General features: G+C 44.7%; 1 protein-coding gene across 1 annotated transcript in view; it reads right to left on the bottom strand.

Moving 5' to 3' along the window:
• The window catches only part of SLC11A1 (solute carrier family 11 member 1), a 47840-nt gene that overhangs the window by 9863 nt on the left and 17807 nt on the right, over positions 1-20170 (bottom strand). Inside the window, exons 3-10 of the mRNA XM_073545392.1 lie at positions 14664-14786; positions 14434-14553; positions 13923-14029; positions 12166-12236; positions 12020-12087; positions 11722-11877; positions 4987-5145; positions 1197-1283 (exon numbers count right to left, since the gene is read on the bottom strand). Coding sequence (XP_073401493.1) covers positions 1197-1283; positions 4987-5145; positions 11722-11877; positions 12020-12087; positions 12166-12236; positions 13923-14029; positions 14434-14553; positions 14664-14786 — 891 coding nt within the window. The remainder of the gene's footprint in view (positions 1-1196; positions 1284-4986; positions 5146-11721; positions 11878-12019; positions 12088-12165; positions 12237-13922; positions 14030-14433; positions 14554-14663; positions 14787-20170) is intronic.

Here is a 20170-nt window from a genome sequence, read left to right as displayed (position 1 = left end):
CATCATTAAGGAGGAGTACACCCCGACTTATTGGTCAAAAAACTATATATTCACTTCAGATTCAATATTTTCTATTAGAAAACAAACAAAATTGATTGAAGACAAGATTTGATATTTTGCACCCCACCAAAAAAAGTTATTTTTTCAAACAAATTCACTCAAGACCATGTTGCAAAAATGAGTGCACCCCAATGAAAGCATTAGGCGTAAAGCTAAAGTTTAGACTACAAAATTCTAATCAACAAGAATTCAACGACAGGAAAATCTAATTCTTCATTACACTGATGACCAGCAGACGGGTGACTGTAAGAGGGCAATACTTAAAGAAAACCCCTTCCCACTTCATGTTGTCAGCAATGGCACCACATGGAAGAGAAATGTCACAAAAGCAGAGAAAGAAAATTTATTTTCACAAGAAAGGTGAAGGATGCAAGAAGATCAGGAAAGGCTTATAATTGTGAATACTGGAGCAAAAGTGATACAAAATGTAACAAAGATGGAAAACTGCAACATCTCACAGAGACATCCTGGCAACCACAGAAGATACCACCTAAACCGCAGCGAATACTGAAATGAAGGGTGGAAGAAAGTCCACATGAAGGCTCACTGCCGTCATATAAAGAAGCAGAAAGCCGAACCGGGTTGAGTGGTTGAGTGTTTCCCGTGACACAATATGGCTTACACCGCAGAGAAATGGTATGCCCAGGCAAAAAAAAGCCGCCTAAAATGTGCCGGAGCCCATACTGAGAAATATGAAGCTAATGTCTGAAGAGTCCAGTTGTCATCACTCTCCCGGCATCCCGGCTCTAGGACAGATCGGTGTTGAACAATCAAAAAAGATCGATGTTGTAGTATGTCGCCAACTTGTTCATTCTAGGTCTAGAAGACTGTGCCATCCGTACAGATCATGGTTGCTCATTCAATACACTAGATGCAGTGTTTTTTTTATGAGGGGTGTACTAAATTTGCCATCAACTAATTTGAGTAAAACTGAAGATTTTGTGATTCAACTTACAGTATATTATTCACCTTATCGTCATGTTATGGGGTAAAAAATGTTCTATGAAGCTCAGTCTTGTCAAAAGTTTAGAAAATATTTAGAGACCTAATGTTTGCCCTCAAGTTACTAGATTGTAATACCCCATAATATGTTTGTGCAGATTTGGATGTGAATTGTGCAGTTCTTTTCCACTTACCCCTGTGTAAATGTCCACAGTTAAAGTATCGTTATCATTTGGGAACACGCCGGCATGTGGGCTGCTACTATTCAGACAGACTTCGTACTGGAAAACAAAAGGGGAATAGAAGTCACAAACTAAAATAGAGCAAATAAAGATTACGAGTGGCAGGATGAAAGTGTATTTACAGTTAATTGTACTTGTGCTCCCTGTATATAGAAATACATGACAATATTTGTCTGCAGCCACCACTAGGGGGAGCTCAATGTATACAGAGATACATGATAAGATTCTGTCTGCAGCCACCACTAGGGGGAGGTCCCTGTATACAGAGATACATGATAAGATCCTGACTGCAGCCACCACTAGGGGAAGCTCCCTGTATACAGAGATACATGATAAGATTCAGTTTGCAGCTAGTGGTGGCTGCAGACAGAATCTTATCATGTATCTCTGTATACATTGAGCTCCCCCTAGTGGTGGCTGCAGACAGGATCTTATCATGCATCTCTCTATACAGGGAGCTCCCCCTAGTGGTGGCTGCAGACAGGATCTTATCATGTATCTCTGTATACAGGGAGCTCCCCCTAGTGGTGACTGCAGACAGAATCTTATCATGTATCTCTGTATACAGGGAGCTCCCCCTAGTGGTGGCTGCAGACAGGATCTTATCATGCATCTCTCTATACAGGGAGCTCCCCCTAGTGGTGGCTGCAGACAGGATCTTATCATGCATCTCTGTATATAGGGAGCTCCCCCTAGTGGTGGCTGCCGACAGGATCTTATCATGTATCTCTGCTTATAGGGAGCTCTCCGTAGTGGTGACTGCAGACAGAATCTTATCATGTATCTCTGCATACAAGGAGCTCCCCCTAAAGCCCCCGTTACACATAGCGATATCGCTACATGTGACACTTACCTCCACCCGGCTCCCCCGCTGATTATCGCTGGTCGCGCGAGAAGGTCCTGGATCATTTCTCGTCATCAGCTTCCTGCTGGGTTTCCTGTGGCGCCGACGAGCGACGTGGGCGGGAGGACGTCAGGTTCGCCGCGTCTGACAGGTAAGTAGCGACCCCCGACCCCTGCTATGTCGCTGGTGAGATCTGCCTGTGTGGCAGCTCACTAGCGACCACTTAGCGATGCACCAGCGATCCTGACCGCGTCATATCGCTGGTCGGGATTGCTGGGGCATCGCTAAGTGTAACGGTACCCTTATGGTGACTGTAGACAGGATCTTATCATGTATCTCTGTATACAGGGAGCTCCTCCTAGTGGTGGCTGCAGACAGGATCTTATCATGTATCTCTATATAGGGAGCTCCCTCTAAAGGGCCCGTCACACTAAGCGATATCGCTAGCAATATCGCTATAACGTCACTGGATTTTGTGACGTAGCAGTGATATTGCTAGTGATATCGCTATGTGTGATTCTTACCTCCGACCGCTCCCCCGCTGGTTATCGCTGATCGCATAAGAACATCCTGGACCGTTTCTCGTCGTCAGCTTCCTGCTGGGCTTCCTGCTGTGGAAGCGACGCGTGGACGAGGGCGGGAGGACGTCAGGATCGTCTCATCTGACAGGTAAGTAGCGACCCCCGACCCCTGTGATGTTGCTGGTGAGATCTGCCTGTGTGGCAGCTCACTAGCGACCACTTAGCGATGTACCAGCGATCCTGACCACGTCATATCGCTGGTTGGGATCGCTGGTGCATCGCTAAGTGTGACAGTACCTGAATGGTGGCTGCAGACAGGATCTTATCATGTATCTCTGTATACAGGGAGCTCCCCCTAGTGGTGACAGCAGACAGGATGTTATCATGTATCTCTGTATACAACTACAGACCAGTCTCCAATCTCCCCTTCATCTCTAAACTTTTGGAGCGCCTAGTTTACTCCCGCCTTACCCGTTACCTCTCCATTCACTCCCTTCTAGACCCTTCACAGTCCGGCTTCCGCCCCCTACATTCGACTGAAACTGCACTCATCAAAGTGACCAGTGACCTTCTGACAGCAAAACGTAACGGTGACCACTCACTGCTCATTCTTCTTGACCTATCTGCAGCTTTCGACACTGTTGACCACCATCTCCTACTCTCTAGGCTCCAGTCACTAGGCATTAAGGACACTGCTCTCTCCTGGTTCTCTTCCTATCTCTCTGACCGCTCCTTCAGTGTTTTGTTCTCTGGCTCCACTTCATCTCCTCTTCCTCTTGCTGTTGGGGTACCTCAGGGCTCAGTCCTTGGCCCCCTTCTATTCTCTCTCTACACGGCCCCAATTGGACAGACCATCAGCAGATTTGGCTTTCAGTACCATCTTTATGCTGATGACACACAACTATATACGTCTTCCCCCGACCTTACCTCCGCTGTACTACAGAACGCCAGTGACTGTCTGTCCGCAGTCTCCAATATCATGTCCGCTCTCTATCTGAAACTCAACCTCTCCAAAACTGAACTTCTTCTGCTCCCGCCGTCTACTAACCTCCCTAAATCTGACATTTCCCTCCCCGTGGGTGGTACCACAATAACACCCCGGCAGCAGGCGCGCTGTCTGGGTGTTATGTTTGACACCAATCTCTCCTTCACATCCCATATACAATCTCTTGCCGCTTACACCTAAAGAACATCTCTAGAATCCGCCCTTTTCTCACTATGGAAACAACAAAAACCCTCACTGTTGCATTGATCCACTCTCGCCTGGATTACTGCAACGCTCTATTAATTGGCCTCCCCGTCACTCGACTATCCCCTCTCCAGTCCATACTCAATGCAGCAGCCAGGATCGTCCATCTGGGTAATCGGTACTCGGACGCGTCCGCTCTTCGCCAGTCCTTACACTGGCTGCCCATTCATTATAGGATCCAATTCAAAGTACTTGTTCTCACCCACAAAGCTCTCCACAGTGCGGCACCCCCTACATCTCTTCTCTCATTTCTGTCTATCGGCCTAGCCGATCGCTGCACTCTGCAAACGACTTTCGACTAACCTCTGCACTAATCCGTACCTCCCACTCCGGACTCCAAGACTTCTCCCGTGCTGCTCCTATCCTCTGGATTGCTCTACCCCAAGAAATCAGGACTATCCACAATTTGCATAGTTTTAGGAGCTCCCTCAAAACACACCTGTTCAGAGCGGCCTATCACATTCACTAATCAAAGTCATTCTCTGTGTAAGTGTGCGTGTGTAGCCCATTCACTATCTCCATCCTTCACTCCCGCAAGATGGCTGGACCTTCATTGTAAATACACCATTGTAAATACACCCCTGTACTCTGTATCTCCCTCACCTCATTGTAGATTGTACGCTCTCACGAGCAGGGGCGGCTTATTTCATCTTATTTTGCTTTAATTATTGTATTGTTAGCGTTGTTACTTATGACTTGTGTTTTGAAACTGGTAAACTGTAAAGCGCTGCGGAATATGTTGGCGCTATATAAAGATTATTATTATTATAATACAGTTTTAATCTAAGCCTATAACCATGTAACAGCTATGATCACTCCTGCAGCATTGTGACCTCATCAGGCCCAGGGCTCCATATCACCTACTTATACACCAAGGGTATCAGCACATATGCGAGATACTAAATTTGTGGCCAAAAGTTTTGAGACTGTCACATACTTTGGTTTTCACATTTTGCCTCTTCAGTGTTTTTGCTCTTTTAGTTGGCTGTTGCTAGGGTTACTGATGGACAATTATAAACATTCCATAAGTTTTTACACTTTTATTCACACATACATGAAGTATATGTAAAGCCTCAGTATTTCCACTCTGTATTGGGGACCGGTCTGATTCACTGAAAATAGACTCACCGCGTCATGATTGGTTTTCTTATAAAAAGCTTCTGCAAACACGGACATGACGAAGAGGTTGATGATGAAGGAGATGAGCAGTGCAATGGTGGACTCTATCAGGAAGTACATGTTGGCTTCTTTCACCTCCTGCTTTTTCTTGCGGTCAATGTTCCTAGACTGAGGAAATGAAAGAGCATCAGTGATAAACCTGACATAGAGGACGGCACTGTATGTGGAGGGGTGTGTGTGTGTATATATATATATATATACTGCTGAAAGAAATAAAGGGAACACAAACAGCCTGTTGCAAATGGAATAGTGTTCCCTTTATTCTTTTGAGCAGTGTATATATATATATATATATATATATATATAGCAGGTGAGGAACAAATGCTGAGACGTATGGAGTTTTCACAAATAGTCTTTACATTTTGTCAGTTGATAAAAATAAATTATTAGAACTATTAACACTTCTAATTTTTAAAGCATCGATACAATGCAGCCACATTTACAAAACGTAAAGACTATACACAGGTCTACAAGAAAATATTTTTTGTAATCATCGCAGGTGACTTTGTACTTTTCTGAATCATCTTTTTGTCCTGATTTCAGAAATGTATATAGTTTTTCTGTAGCACGTATCGTTTCCATGGAGCAGCATCGTTATTATGAGGTATAGGAAATATACTGGCAACATTAAGGGTGTGTGCACACGCTGCGGATTCTGCTGCGTTGTACAGTACCTTTATTTCCTATGGGAAAAAAAAAAAACCGCTGTCGTTTTGCTGCGGGTTACAATCCGCAGCATGTCAATTCTTTGTGCGGTTTCACACCTTATCATTATGAGGTGTGAAACCGCAGGCTAATCTGCAGAGAAACCGCAGGACTTTTGTCCTGTGGATTTTCCAACAAAATCCGCACAACTAAAAAACTACGTGTGCATTTACCCTAAGAAAACAGTAATCTACATATCAGAAAAAAAAGCTTCACCTTACAAAATAGTTTTTATTGAATCATAATAATTTCACATGCAAAACAGAAACCAAAATATGAGCAAAAATTAAAAGTGCTTGACATTAGACTGTCGTCTATACGATTTTTCAGGGTTGTCCCTATATAACATCCAACAGTAATCTGCCATCATTGAGTCATTCCGAAATCCCTGGTAGCGGTGATCCATTACTTTAATGTCCTGGTGAAACCGCTCGCCTTGTTCATCGCTTACATCCCCAAGATTTTGAGGGAAGAAATGTAAATGTGAATGCAAAAAGTGCATTTTCAGAGACCTGCGACATCCAAGACACTGGCATGCATTTAGCAGCTCCTCAACACCTTCAACAGGTTCTGGAGATTTTTATTTTCCTAAGAAGTTTTCACAGATCCACTTGAAGCTTTCCCAAGATCTCACTTCCTTATCACTTAGAGTTCCTCCAAACACATCATCTCTCTTAAGCTCTCTGATCTGAGGACCCACACATCCCCCTTCCTTCAGTTTTGCTGGTGAAATGCTGGAGGATTTCTGTGAAATGTATTGGATCCCTTGTGAATTTGTCTTTGCCGTGGCTTTCACAAAATTTTTAATCAATCCCAACCTTATATGCAGTGGGGGGGGGAGAAAGATTTTTGTTGGAGCAACTAAAGGATTCTGCTGAACATTGTCTCTACCTGGAGCATAGATGCTTCTCGGTCCCCAATCACGATGAACATAACGCTCTACTGTATTTCTACTGTCCCATAAACACAAGAAGTAACAATATTTTGTGAAACCTCCTTGCATTCCCATTAGCAGACCAATCACTTTCAAATCTCCACAGATATTCCATTGATGATGCTTATATTGTATAGAATCCAAAACAACTGACAGATTTTCATAACTTTCCTTTCGATGACATGAGTGAGCAGTAGGGATTGATGGTTTCATGGTTCCACTGTGAAGCAGCACTGCTTTCAAACTTCTCTGGGATGAGTCAATAAACAATCGCCAATCTGCAACAAAATATTCTTGATTCCGTTCTTCAAAGAGACCGTTCACATTGTTCCATCAGCTGTGAAAACTTGTGTTACAGGGTTACTTCTGTTTCAGTAATAACACTTTGACATCATCATGAAGAAGATTCTTCTGTTTCAACCTAGATGCCAGAAGTTCATCTTTATCTTTTGACAGTGAACGGTCTCTGATGAGATCATTTATTTCATGTTGAGTAAAGCGTTCCGGCTGCTCGGCTGCTCCATCAGGTACATACTCATCTTGACCTGAGGTCTCCATGTCTTCTCCAGTAGCTTCAGCTCCATAGTCTTCATATTCTACTTCATTTTCAACCAATCCAGACAACGGTGGTTCAGGAACTGGCAAGGCACCATCAAGTGGAACTGGCCTAATCGCAGATTCAAGTTCAGGGTAATTAATTTTATGGTTCTTCTTTGTAGAAAAGCCCTTCAGTGTGACAAAACAAAAGTAGCATTCATCACTATGATTTCTGGGTTCTCTCCAAATCACGGGAGCAGCTAGTGGCGTCGCCACTGTCCTCATATTCAACCAGTCACAGAGACTATTTGAACATCTTGAGCAAATCAGTACATTATCTTAACATCATGAGTGATTGACATACTTGGCCTTTTGGTGTAAAAGAACCACACACATAGCAGAATCTGTTCGGATGATTGATCCACCGTCGGGGCATTTTTATCCTTTAAATCAGATTAAACAGTAGAGTAAGTTCAGGTCAATGGTGGCGACAAACTCAAAAAACACATGTGATGAGCCGAGCGACTGTATGTAGATGTGTGACAGAGGCCTGTTCCTTACAGATGAACATTAGCAGGCAGGCAGCTTCTCTGTGTGATATCGGCTGCTCTCAGGTTCTCTCTCTGATGAGACCCTCACTCAGTGACACCTCAGTGGAGACCCTCACTCAGTCACACCTCAGTGGAGACCCTCACTCAGTCACACCTCAGTGGAGACCCTCACTCAGTCACACCTCAGTGGAGACCCTCACTCAGTCACACCTCAGTGGAGACCCTCACTCAGTCACACCTCAGTGGAGACCCTCACTCGGTCACACCTCAGTGGAGACCCTCACTCGGTCACACCTCAGTGGAGACCCTCACTCGGTCACACCTCAGTGGAGACCCTCACTCGGTCAAACCTCAGTGGAGACCCTCACTCGGTCACACCTCAGTGGAGACCCTCACTCGGTCACACCTCAGTGGAGACCCTCACTCGGTCACACCTCAGTGGAGACCCTCACTCGGTCACAACTCAGTGGAGACCCTCACTCAGTCACACCTCAGTGGAGACCCTCACTCAGTGACACCTCAGTGGAGACCCTCACTCAGTGACACCTCAGTGGAGACCCTCACTCAGTGACACCTCAGTGGAGACCCTCACTCAGTCACACCTCAGTGGAGACCCTCACTCAGTCACACCTCAGTGGAGACCCTCACTCAGTCACACCTCAGTGGAGACCCTCACTCAGTCACACCTCAGTGGAGACCCTCACTCGGTCAAACCTCAGTGGAGACCCTCACTCGGTCACACCTCAGTGGAGACCCTCACTCGGTCACACCTCAGTGGAGACCCTCACTCGGTCACACCTCAGTGGAGACCCTCACTCGGTCACAACTCAGTGGAGACCCTCACTCAGTCACACCTCAGTGGAGACCCTCACTCAGTCACACCTCAGTGGAGACCCTCACTCAGTCACACCTCAGTGGAGACCCTCACTCAGTCACACCTCAGTGGAGACCCTCACTCAGTCACACCTCAGTGGAGACTCTCACTCAGTCACACCTCAGTGGCGGAGCCTCACTCAGTGACACCTCAGTGGAGACTCTCACTCAGTCACACCTCAGTGGAGACCCTCACTCAGTCACACCTCAGTGGCGGAGCCTCACTCAGTGACACCTCAGTGGCGGAGCCTCACTCAGTGACACCTCAGTGGAGACCCTCACTCAGTGACACCTCAGTGGCGCAGCTGTTTTCTTCCCTCTGAGGCGACTTGCCCTCCCAGAACTGCAGTGAAAATCCTCTCACAATGGCGGCTGTCCGCTGCCTTCCCTTCTATCTCCCTGTGGCCGGGCTCAGATCCCTGTAGAGGCCGGTCTCCTCTCAGTCTCACACACCAGTCCTTGCTGCCATCACCAGCCTTTCCTGACTGACTCAAATCTTACCGACTAATAAGTTAGCGCCTCCCCATAACATGTGACTTTCCGAGAAGCCGTCATTGACTGACTGCGCTGTCAGTGCTCCCTCCATAAAACTCACTAAAACCTTTACTGAAATCATCCCGGAAAGAAAATTCACAATTAAGTAAGAGAAGCAAAGAAATGGGAATAACGGAGGAAAAACGACGTCCATTGAAAATGCAGAAATAATGTAAGAGCAAAAATACTTCTATCTCAGAAACTTCATGTGATAGAGAAAAACTGAGCAGATTTATAGAATCAGCGCGTCACACTCCATAACAGCCACAGATCACCTGTACTGATTTTTTGTGTTGACCAGTGATTGGTGAAAGCTCCTCACCTGCTATATATACACAGTGTATACAGAATATATACAGTTACCATGCCACGATGGAGAATGCAGTGGCTATATGACACCACGCAGAGGACTAGATACACGGCTCAGCAGTCAGTATCACACAGGAGAGGATTAGATACACGGCTCAGCAGCCAGTATCACACAGGAGAGGATTAGATACACGGCTCAGCAGTCAGTATCACACAGGAGAGGATTAGATACACGACTCAACAGTCAGTATCACACAGGAGAGGATTAGATACACAGCTCAGCAGACAGTATCACACAGGATAGGATTAGATACACAGCTCAGCAGACAGTATCACACAGGATAGGATTAGATACACAGCTCAGCAGTCAGTATCAAACAGGATAGGATTAGATACACGGCTCAGCAGTCAGTATCACACAGGATAGGATTAGATACACGGCTCAGCAGTCAGTATCAAACAGGATAGGATTAGATACACGGCTCAGCAGACAGTATCACACAGGATAGGATTAGATACACGGCTCAGCAGTCAGTATCACACAGGATAGGATTAGATACACGGCTCAGCAGACAGTATCACAGGATAGGATTAGATACACGGGTCAGCAGTCAGTATCACACAGGATAGGATTAGATACACGGCTCAGTAGTCAGTATCACACAGGATAGGGTTAGATACACGGCTCAGGAGACAGTATCACACAGGATAGGATTAGATACACGGCTCAGCAGACAGTATCACACAGGATAGGATTAGATACACGGCTCAGCAGTCAGTATCACACAGGATAGGATTAGATACACGGCTCAGCAGTCAGTATCACACAGGATAGGATTAGATACACGGCTCAGCAGTCAGTATCACACAGGATAGGATTAGATACACGGCTCAGCAGTCAGTATCACACAGGAGAGGATTAGATACACGACTCAACAGTCAGTATCACACAGGATAGGATTAGATACACAGCTCAGCAGACAGTATCACACAGGATAGGATTAGATACACAGCTCAGCAGACAGTATCACACAGGATAGGATTAGATACACGGCTCAGCAGACAGTATCACAGGATAGGATTAGATACACGGGTCAGCAGTCAGTATCACACAGGATAGGATTAGATACACGGCTCAGCAGTCAGTATCAAACAGGATAGGATTAGATACACGGCTCAGCAGACAGTATCACACAGGATAGGATTAGATACACGGCTCAGCAGTCAGTATCACACAGGATAGGATTAGATACACGGCTCAGCAGACAGTATCACAGGATAGGATTAGATACACGGGTCAGCAGTCAGTATCACACAGGATAGGATTAGATACACGGCTCAGTAGTCAGTATCACACAGGATAGGGTTAGATACACGGCTCAGGAGACAGTATCACACAGGATAGGATTAGATACACGGCTCAGCAGACAGTATCACACAGGATAGGATTAGATACACGGCTCAGCAGTCAGTATCACACAGGATAGGATTAGATACACGGCTCAGCAGTCAGTATCACACAGGATAGGATTAGATACACGGCTCAGCAGTCAGTATCACACAGGATAGGATTAGATACACGGCTCAGCAGTCAGTATCACACAGGATAGGATTAGATACACAGCTCAGCAGTCAGTATCACACAGGATAGGATTAGATACACAGCTCAGCAGACAGTATCACACAAGAGAAGATTAGATACACAGCTCAGCAGTCAGCATCACACAGGATAGGATTAGATACACGGCTCAGCAGACAGATGATATTTCTTACTGTGATGATTTTACCAATGGAAAATGTGAAAAATAAAAAAGAGGACGATAATAACTCAGACACTTCCCCATCGTCCTTGTCTATTAGGCGCATTATCAGCGATTTCCCAGTATGCTGCTGGCGTTGATTTTAGGTGCGGTAACGTCCCCCCCTCCGAGTCCAGGTTTGTCCATGGGGAGTGATCTAGATAACAATTCCTACAATCCGGCATTTATTCCCCCAATAATTCTCATCTGTCCTGCAGGCGATGTGCAGAACCGTTATAATCCGGATTATCACACAGCAGCAGAGAGGTCGTCATCCGTGACTGTCGGATGATGCAGGACATTTGATAATGTGCACATTATATCTGTGATAAATGACATCTGTGTTCTGATCGAAGTCATGAACCGGGAATGTCTTGTAACTGAGCCCCCCATTTATAGAGCATGAAGCCCCCAGTGTACAATGCCAATGATATGACAATACCTTGACGAGTGAGGAGTGCAGGAAGATGTTGTGTGGCATGATGATGGCGCCAATGATGCCAACAGCTTGGAGTAACTCGTCAGATCCGCAGCCGGAGCAGTACGGGTAGAACATGCCCTTTATCACCTCTCTCTGGTCCGGACGCACGACCACGTACTGCAACACACAGGGAAAAAAGTCACTATGAATGTAGGAGAGCAGGGGCCGTGCAGATCTACGGAGCCCGGTGACTGCGGGACAAGTGACGGCTGCCACAGATCACGGGGGCGATGTCCGACAATGTGATCCCCGTCCTCACCTCATAGCCGAACGTCACCGCCATTGTAGTAATAAGTAAGGCGAAGAAAGCCTCCAGCTTCCTGAGACCTGGAGGAAACACAGGACAATGATAGGACGGAGAATACAGGATCACAAATAATCTGGATTATATTCCCGTAATCTCACCGTATTTATCCAGGAAGAGGAAGAAGAGCGTGTCAATGATGGTGATAAGAACACCGCCCCAAAGGGGAATCCTGCAAAACATGCAAGAGATAGTGAGCAGGGTCTTCATATTACACAGACCCCCATAATAGTGCCAGCTATAAGAACCAGTCTATCTATAAAGAAGTCCTGCAGTATATAAGTACAGTCTATATGGCAGTAATGCGGTATATAAGTACAGTCTATATGGCAGTAATGCGGTATATAAGTATAGTCTATATGGCAGTAATGAGGTATATAAGTACAGTCTATATGGCAGTAATGCGGTATATAAGTACAGTCTATATGGCAGTAATGCGGTCTATAAGTATAGTCTATATGGCAGTAATGCGGTATATAAGTACAGTCTATATGGCAGTAATGCGGTATATAAGTACAGTCTATATGGCAGTAATGAGGTATATAAGTACAGTCTATATGGCAGTAATGCGGTATATAAGTACAGTCTATATGGCAGTAATGCGGTATATAAGTACAGTCTATATGGCAGTAATGCGGTATATAAGTACAGTCCATATGGCAGTAATGCGGTATATAAGTACAGTCTATATGGCAGTAATGTGGTATATAAGTATAGTCTATATGGCAGTAATGCGGTATATAAGTACAGTCTATATGGCAGTAATGTGGTATATAAGTATAGTCTATATGGCAGTAATGCGGTATATAAGTACAGTCTATATGGCAGTAATGAGGTATATAAGTACAGTCTATATGGCAGTAATGCGGTATATAAGTACAGTCTATATGGCAGTAATGCGGTATATAAGTACAGTCCATATGGCAGTAATGCGGTATATAAGTACAGTCTATATGGCAGTAATGTGGTATATAAGTATAGTCTATATGGCAGTAATGCGGTATATAAGTACAGTCTATATGGCAGTAATGTGGTATATAAGTACAGTCTATATGGCAGTAATGCGGTATATAAGTATAGTCTATATGGCAGTAATGCGGTATATAAGTACAGTCTATATGGCAGTAATGTGGTATATAAGTACAGTCTATATGGCAGTAATGCGGTATATAAGTACAGTCTATATGGCAGTAATGTGGTATATAAGTACAGTCTATATGGCAGTAATGCGGTATATAAGTATAGTCTATATGGCAGTAATGCGGTATATAAGTACAGTCTATATGGCAGTAATGTGGTATATAAGTACAGTCTATATGGCAGTAATGCGGTATATAAGTACAGTCTATATGGCAGTAATGCGGTATATAAGTACAGTCTATATGGCAGTAATGCGGTATATAAGTACAGTCTATATGGCAGTAATGCGGTATATAAGTACAGTCTATATGGCAGTAATGCGGTATATAAGTACAGTCTATATGGCAGTAATGTGGTATATAAGTACAGTCTATATGGCAGTAATGTGGTATATAAGTATAGTCTATATGGCAGTAATGCGGTATATAAGTACAGTCTATATGGCAGTAATGTGGTATATAAGTACAGTCTATATGGCAGTAATGTGGTATATAAGTATAGTCTATATGGCAGTAATGCGGTATATAAGTACAGTCTATATGGCAGTAATGCTGTATATAAGTACAGTCTATATGGCAGTAATGCGGTATATAAGTACAGTCTATATGGCAGTAATGCAGTTTACATTCCCTATAGTGATTGCTCGCACACAGAAGCTGCTGCAGCCTCTGGTTTGTTTCTATAGGGAGAGACAGATATAGGTATGTGCGGATCTTACCGTCCAGCTGACAGCAGGCTAAAAGCAATGGCGGTACCAATGACTTCCTGCATATCTGACCCAATAATGGCTATTTCCACTAAGATCCACAGTAACCATCGAGGAGCCTGAGGCATGAAGAATATGGATTAAATATCAGAATAAGTCAGTCTGCTGAAATCAAAGCAATGAGGCGTAACACAAGATCTGCCCTCAAAATCCAAAAATCCCAGGAAAGAGCTCTGCAAACACTTTTGTACTTATTTCAACTTTCATTGACATTCAAAGCTGATTTCATAATTCTCCTGGTCGTCCTTGGAAACAGACATTTTAGCTCCTTCCTGTTATCAGACATGTAATCTACCAGATTAATGGTGCCCACACACAATCGAGCAGTGGCAGCCGCTGATCTCCTGTGGATGGGACCTCCTGCCTCTCCCCCATCAGATAGAATCACGGGAGAGGAGGATTGGAAATGTAGAATCTCAATGCCGATCCTCTAATCTCAGCGATGTGGCTGGTATGACCTTACCTTTGGGTAATAAGAACGGCAAATCTGTGCCAAGTCTCTACCAGTGACCACACCGAGCCGTATGGCCAACCGCTGGCATATAAGACCAAGGAAGGTAGCGCCAAGGAGAACCCACAAGAGCTGGGAAGATACAGAGATAACGCCATTAGTGTGGGCCCGATAGCAGAATGCCCCGCAGGTGATGAGGATCTCACTATACATTGAGTTTGGGTAAAATTTTTGGTTCCCACCTTAAATCCAGCAATTGCTCCGCACTGCAGGTCAGACTCAATGTTCCCAGGGTCCAGGTAGGCGATGCTCATAAGGAACCCGGGTCCTGTAAACGCCCAGAGCTTGCGGAAGCTGAATCCAGGCTACGGGGGATTCAGAGACACAGGATGGAAAACGGGTCAGATACAGGGTAAGGTGTAAATTAATTCAGCCATCAAGCCACATAAATCAGAGGGGTAAGGTTAGGAAGAATCGAGCTGGAACCATGGCATGACTTTAGGAGGAAAAATGTGGGATTTGAAACTCTGAGCAGAAAAAAAAAACAGGTGAAACAAACAAATAAAAAAAATAAGCCTTTTATTACTCTTCACCACACATAAGAATATTAACCCATTCACTCTCCTAAACCACCAGAGATATTAGATGTGCATCAGTACCATTTGGTATTCACCTATATCCACATCAAATCACCAGGGTCATTTGGCATCCACTTATAAGGCATCCTAGATCACCACTAATAACAATATTAACCCCTTCACTCGGATAATAAATACTAAATATTAACGCCTAAACTTCTCTAGACCACCAGGAATATAACCAGGCTCAGCATTACTAACCAATAAACCATCATATTTAAAAATGTATGTTGCTGTTACATTTTAGCAAAAAATCCTTAGGTTTATACATCTCATTTACATGTTGACGTTAATAACCTTGGTTTGCGCCCTATCCGTACCCGATACCCTTATTACCCCCATAAATCCTAGTAAGATACAGTGGGGCAAAAAAGTATTTAGTCAGTCAGCAATAGTGCAAGTTCCACCACTTAAAAAGATGAGAGGCATCTGTAATTTACATCATAGGTAGACCTCAACTATGGGAGACAAACTGAGAAAAAAAAATCCAGAAAATCACATTGTCTGTTTTTTTTTCATTTTATTTGCATATTATGGTGGAAAATAAGTATTTGGTCAGAAACAAAATTTCATCTCAATACTTTGTGATATATCCTTTGTTGGCAATGACAGAGGTCAAACGTTTTCTGTAAGTCTTCACGAGGTTGCCACACACTGTTGTTGGTATGTTGGCCCATTCCTCCATGCAGATCTCCTCTAGAGCAGTGATGTTTTTGGCTTTTCGCTTGGTAACACGGACTTTCAACTCCCTCCAAAGGTTTTCTATAGGGTTGAGATCTGGAGACTGGCTAGGCCACTCCAGGACCTTGAAATGCTTCTTACGAAGCCACTCCTTCGTTGCCCTGGCGGTGTGCTTTGGATCATTGTCATGTTGAAAGACCCAGCCACGTTTCATCATCAATGCCCTTGCTGATGGAAGGAGGTTTGCACTAAAAATCTCACGATACATGGCCCCATTCATTCTTTCATGTACCCGGATCAGTCGTCCTGGCCCCTTTGCAGAGAAACAGCCCCAAAGCATGATGTTTCCACCACCATGCTTTACAGTAGGTATGGTGTTTGATGGATGCAACTCAGTATTCTTTTTCCTCCAAACACGACAAGTTGTGTTTCTACCAAACAGTTCCAGTTTGGTTTCATCAGACCATAGGACATTCTCCCAAAACTCCTCTGGATCATCCAAATGCTCTCTAGCAAACTTCAGATGGACCCGGACATGTACAGGCTTAAGCAGTGGGACACGTCTGGCACTGCAGGATCTGAGTCCATGGTGGCGTAGTGTGTTACTTATGGTAGGCCTTGTTACATTGGTCCCAGCTCTCTGCAGTTCATTCACTAGGTCCCCCCGCGTGGTTCTGGGATTTTTGCTCACCGTTCTTGTGATCATTCTGACCCCACAGGGTGGGATTTTGCGTGGAGCACCAGATCGAGGGAGATTATCAGTGGTCTTGTATGTCTTCCATTTTCTAATTATTGCTCCCACAGTTGATTTCTTCACTCCAAGCTGGTTGGCTATTGCAGATTCAGTCTTCCCAGCCTGGTGCAGGGCTACAATTTTGTTTCTGGTGTCCTTTGACAGCTCTTTGGTCTTCACCATAGTGGAGTTTGGAGTCAGACTGTTTGAGGGTGTGCACAGGTGTCTTTTTATACTGACAACAAGTTTAAACAGGTGCCATTACTACAGGTAATGAGTGGAGGAAAGAGGAGACTCTTAAATAAGAAGTTACAGGTCTGTGAAAGCCAGAAATCTTGATTGCTTGTTTCTGAACAAATACTTATTTTCCAACATAATATGCAAATAAAATGAAAAAAAAAACAGACAATGTGATTTTCTGGATTTTTTTTTCTCAGTTGGTCTCCCATAGTTGAGGTCTACCTATGATGTAAATTACAGACGCCTCTCATCTTTTTAAGTGGTGGAACTTGCACTATTGCTGACTGACTAAATACTTTTTTGCCCCACTGTATATTTAAAGGGGATTTCCACAGGATCCATTTAGGACATAAATTGGAAAGTTTAAAAGGAAATTGCATCTTTTTAGCGATTTCCCACTATTCCTTATGGTGAATTTTGTAATAAAAATATTTGTACTCCCCCCCCCTCAGCCCCTTGGTATCTAAATGATTCCTACGTCAGTTCCAGCAGTTCTTGTTGGGAACAAGGCCTGTGTATCCGGATTCTTTATATGCAGCAGAGTCACATGGTTACAATGTGTCTATTGTGACGTAGCGATCACTAAGCCGGTTGGGGTACACTACTCACTTGGCGGCGACATTTAAACAAACAGCAACCGCTTCTTCCTTTACATAAGTCCATTCTTGGTTTACTGCACCACCATAGGCCATGTGAACATCACGGATCTGACATACAGCGGATACATCTGCGCACTCTACAGACACGTATCTGACCTATTAGTCCATCTCATTTACTGTTACGTTCGCACAATTCAATACTGACACCCGTCCGTTCACAATTCCCCAGGCTCTGGGTTCCCTGCTTAAAGTGCACCTGTCAGCTGTTTTTGCCGCTATAAGATGCGGCCATCGCCTTTTAGGGCTTATCTACAGCATTCTATAATGCCGTATGTCTGCCCCCGGTCCGACCTGAATGATACGAAAAATAAGTTTCATTATACTCACCCGGGGGGGGGGTAGGTACGATTGGTGTTGCACGTCCGGATCCGGCACCTCCCATCTTCTTGCGATGCCGCCCTCCTGCTTCTTTATCGCTCCCCGGCATCGCGCTCCTCCGCAGGCGTACTTCTCTGCCCTGGTGAGGGCAGAGCAGAGTACTGCAGTGTGCAGGGGGGCCAGGAAAGGTCAGAGAGGTCTGGCGCCTGCGCACTGCAGTACTTTGTTCTGCCTTCAACAGGGCAAAGTGCGCCTGCGCAGGAGCCGCGGCACGAAGCGAGCAGGAGGACAACATTGCATGAAGATGGGAGGCGCCGGACCCGGACCTGCGACACCCATCAGACCGGACCGCCCCCGGGTGAGTATAGTAAAACATATTTTTCTTATATTTCAGGTGGGAGCGGGGGCAGATATACAATATTGTAGAATGCTGTAGATAAGCCCCTGAAAGGCAGTGGCCGCATCTTGTAGCGGCCAAAACAACTGACAGGCTTCCTTTAAGGCCTCTTTCACATTTCAGTCTTTTGACGTGAGTCGAAATCCGCCGTTTTTAGGAAAAAAGGATCGTTTTTTTTTTGTGGAATCTGTTTTTTTTCTCATAGACTTGCATTAGTGATGGATTGCGACGGATCCGTCAGAATTTCAGCGTCCGTCGTCTGGAGTAACGTTTGTAAAGTTTTTTGTCTGCGGCAAAAAGATGGATCGTGACGGATCCTGCGCCATCCGTCGTTGGCTATAATGGAAGCCTATGGGCCCAGGATCCGTCGCTGTCCGTAAAAAACGGAATCCAGTGACGGATTCCGTCTGTAGAAACTGAGCATGCCCGTAAGATTTTCTCTGTCTTTATTTTAACCCCAACGACTGTTTTTTCCATTCTGGAATCAAAAAATTCTCTCTCTCTCCTTCAACGGATCCGTAAAAAAAAAACGGATCCCGTGCATCAGTTTTTTGCCAATCTTCACTGGATCCACTGTTTTTTCACAGTTTGACGGATTTTGACTGATGCCAAAAGACTGAAGTGTGAAACAGGCCTAACAGATTCTCAGGTTTTCCAGACTGGCTTTATACTGGTCCTGTCAGCAGTCCAGACCCTCAGCAGCTTCCTGGACTTTCAGGAGCTCCAGCCAGCTCCAGTCTGACACATGGCCACCTTCCTCCTCCCCATGTGGCGCAACCAGGAAGCATATAGGACCTTTCTGACATCACAGGAGCACACCTCTGGGAGGTATGTGGTTAACCAGTCCCACCCATCACTCTCTGGTTAACCCTTAAACCCAGCCCAATATACAGGTTTGTGGGACAACAAGACCCAGCAACCTGTCCTGGATTCAGATTGCAGCAGACCCCTGTCTGTGCGATACATACAGTACAGACCAAAAGTTTGGACACACCTTCTCATTCAAAGAGTTTTCTTTATTTTCATGACTATGAAAATTGTAGATTCACTCTGAAGGCCTCAAAACTATGAATTAACACATGTGGAATTATATACAGTGCCGGCAAAAAAAAATCTTTACAATTTCAATGAAACCACAAAATCTTAATATTCAAGTGGATTTAAGTGTTTTATTGTGGATATTTTATTACAATTAGTATTTTGTCATGTCACCCTTACATTTTATCACCATCTGCAGTCGTTTAGGCATGGATTCAGCAAGGCTGGCTAAGTATGTGGAGACCATGTTTACCCACAGTGTCTTCAGCGCCTCCTTTAGATTGTTGATGTTGCTGGGTCGTGTCTCTTGAACCTTGTTTTTCATTAAATTCCAGGCATTTTTTATGGGGTTAAGGTCAGGGGAATTACCTGGCCACTCTAAAATGTTAATGTTATGGTCACTGAGAAACTTTCTCACGGCCTTGGCTTTGTGGACAGGGGCGCTATCATGCATAAAGTAATCACACTGATGTATGACCCAAAAAGTAAGCATGTGTTCTTCCAAAGCAGTAATATAATTGCTTGCTTTCATAGTTACATTCTTGGGAAGGAAGTACAAACCTGCCCTGCCCATGCTTCCACTGAATGCACCCCACACCATCACACTGTCAGGGTGTTTAACAGTCTTAACTGTACATTTTGGGTCATACCGTGACACGGTACTCGGACGACGCACAACCTTTGAGCCTCCCCTGACCAGCCTGAGAGTGGTCTCATCACTAAACATCACTAAACATCACTTTCCTCCACTCTTCAGATGTGGAATCTTGATATTTCTTACACAAGGCAAGCCTTTTCTTCTTCATTGCTGCTGTGAGCAGGGGCTTCTTTGCGGCACGGCAACTTGGTAGACCCAGGTCCTTCTGCAGGCGGTGACGAATTATCCTAGCTGCGATGTTCTGGAGGAGCACAGGGTACTTGTTTTTTAGTTCAACAGCAGTTATAGAAGGATGTGACATCACTTCACGCTTCAGAAGCTTATCAGTCCTTGGTGAAGTCTTCTTAGGTGCGCCAGAGCCTGACTTCCTCTGCGGTACCATCCCAG

The sequence above is a fragment of the Dendrobates tinctorius genome, unplaced genomic scaffold (genome assembly GCF_039654945.1).
Source record: "Dendrobates tinctorius isolate UK_male_01 unplaced genomic scaffold, ASM3965494v1 ptg000143l, whole genome shotgun sequence".
NCBI lineage: Eukaryota > Metazoa > Chordata > Amphibia > Anura > Dendrobatidae > Dendrobates > Dendrobates tinctorius.
The sequence above is the reverse complement of the archived record's forward strand: the minus strand, read 5'-3'. Positions and strand labels throughout refer to the sequence as shown.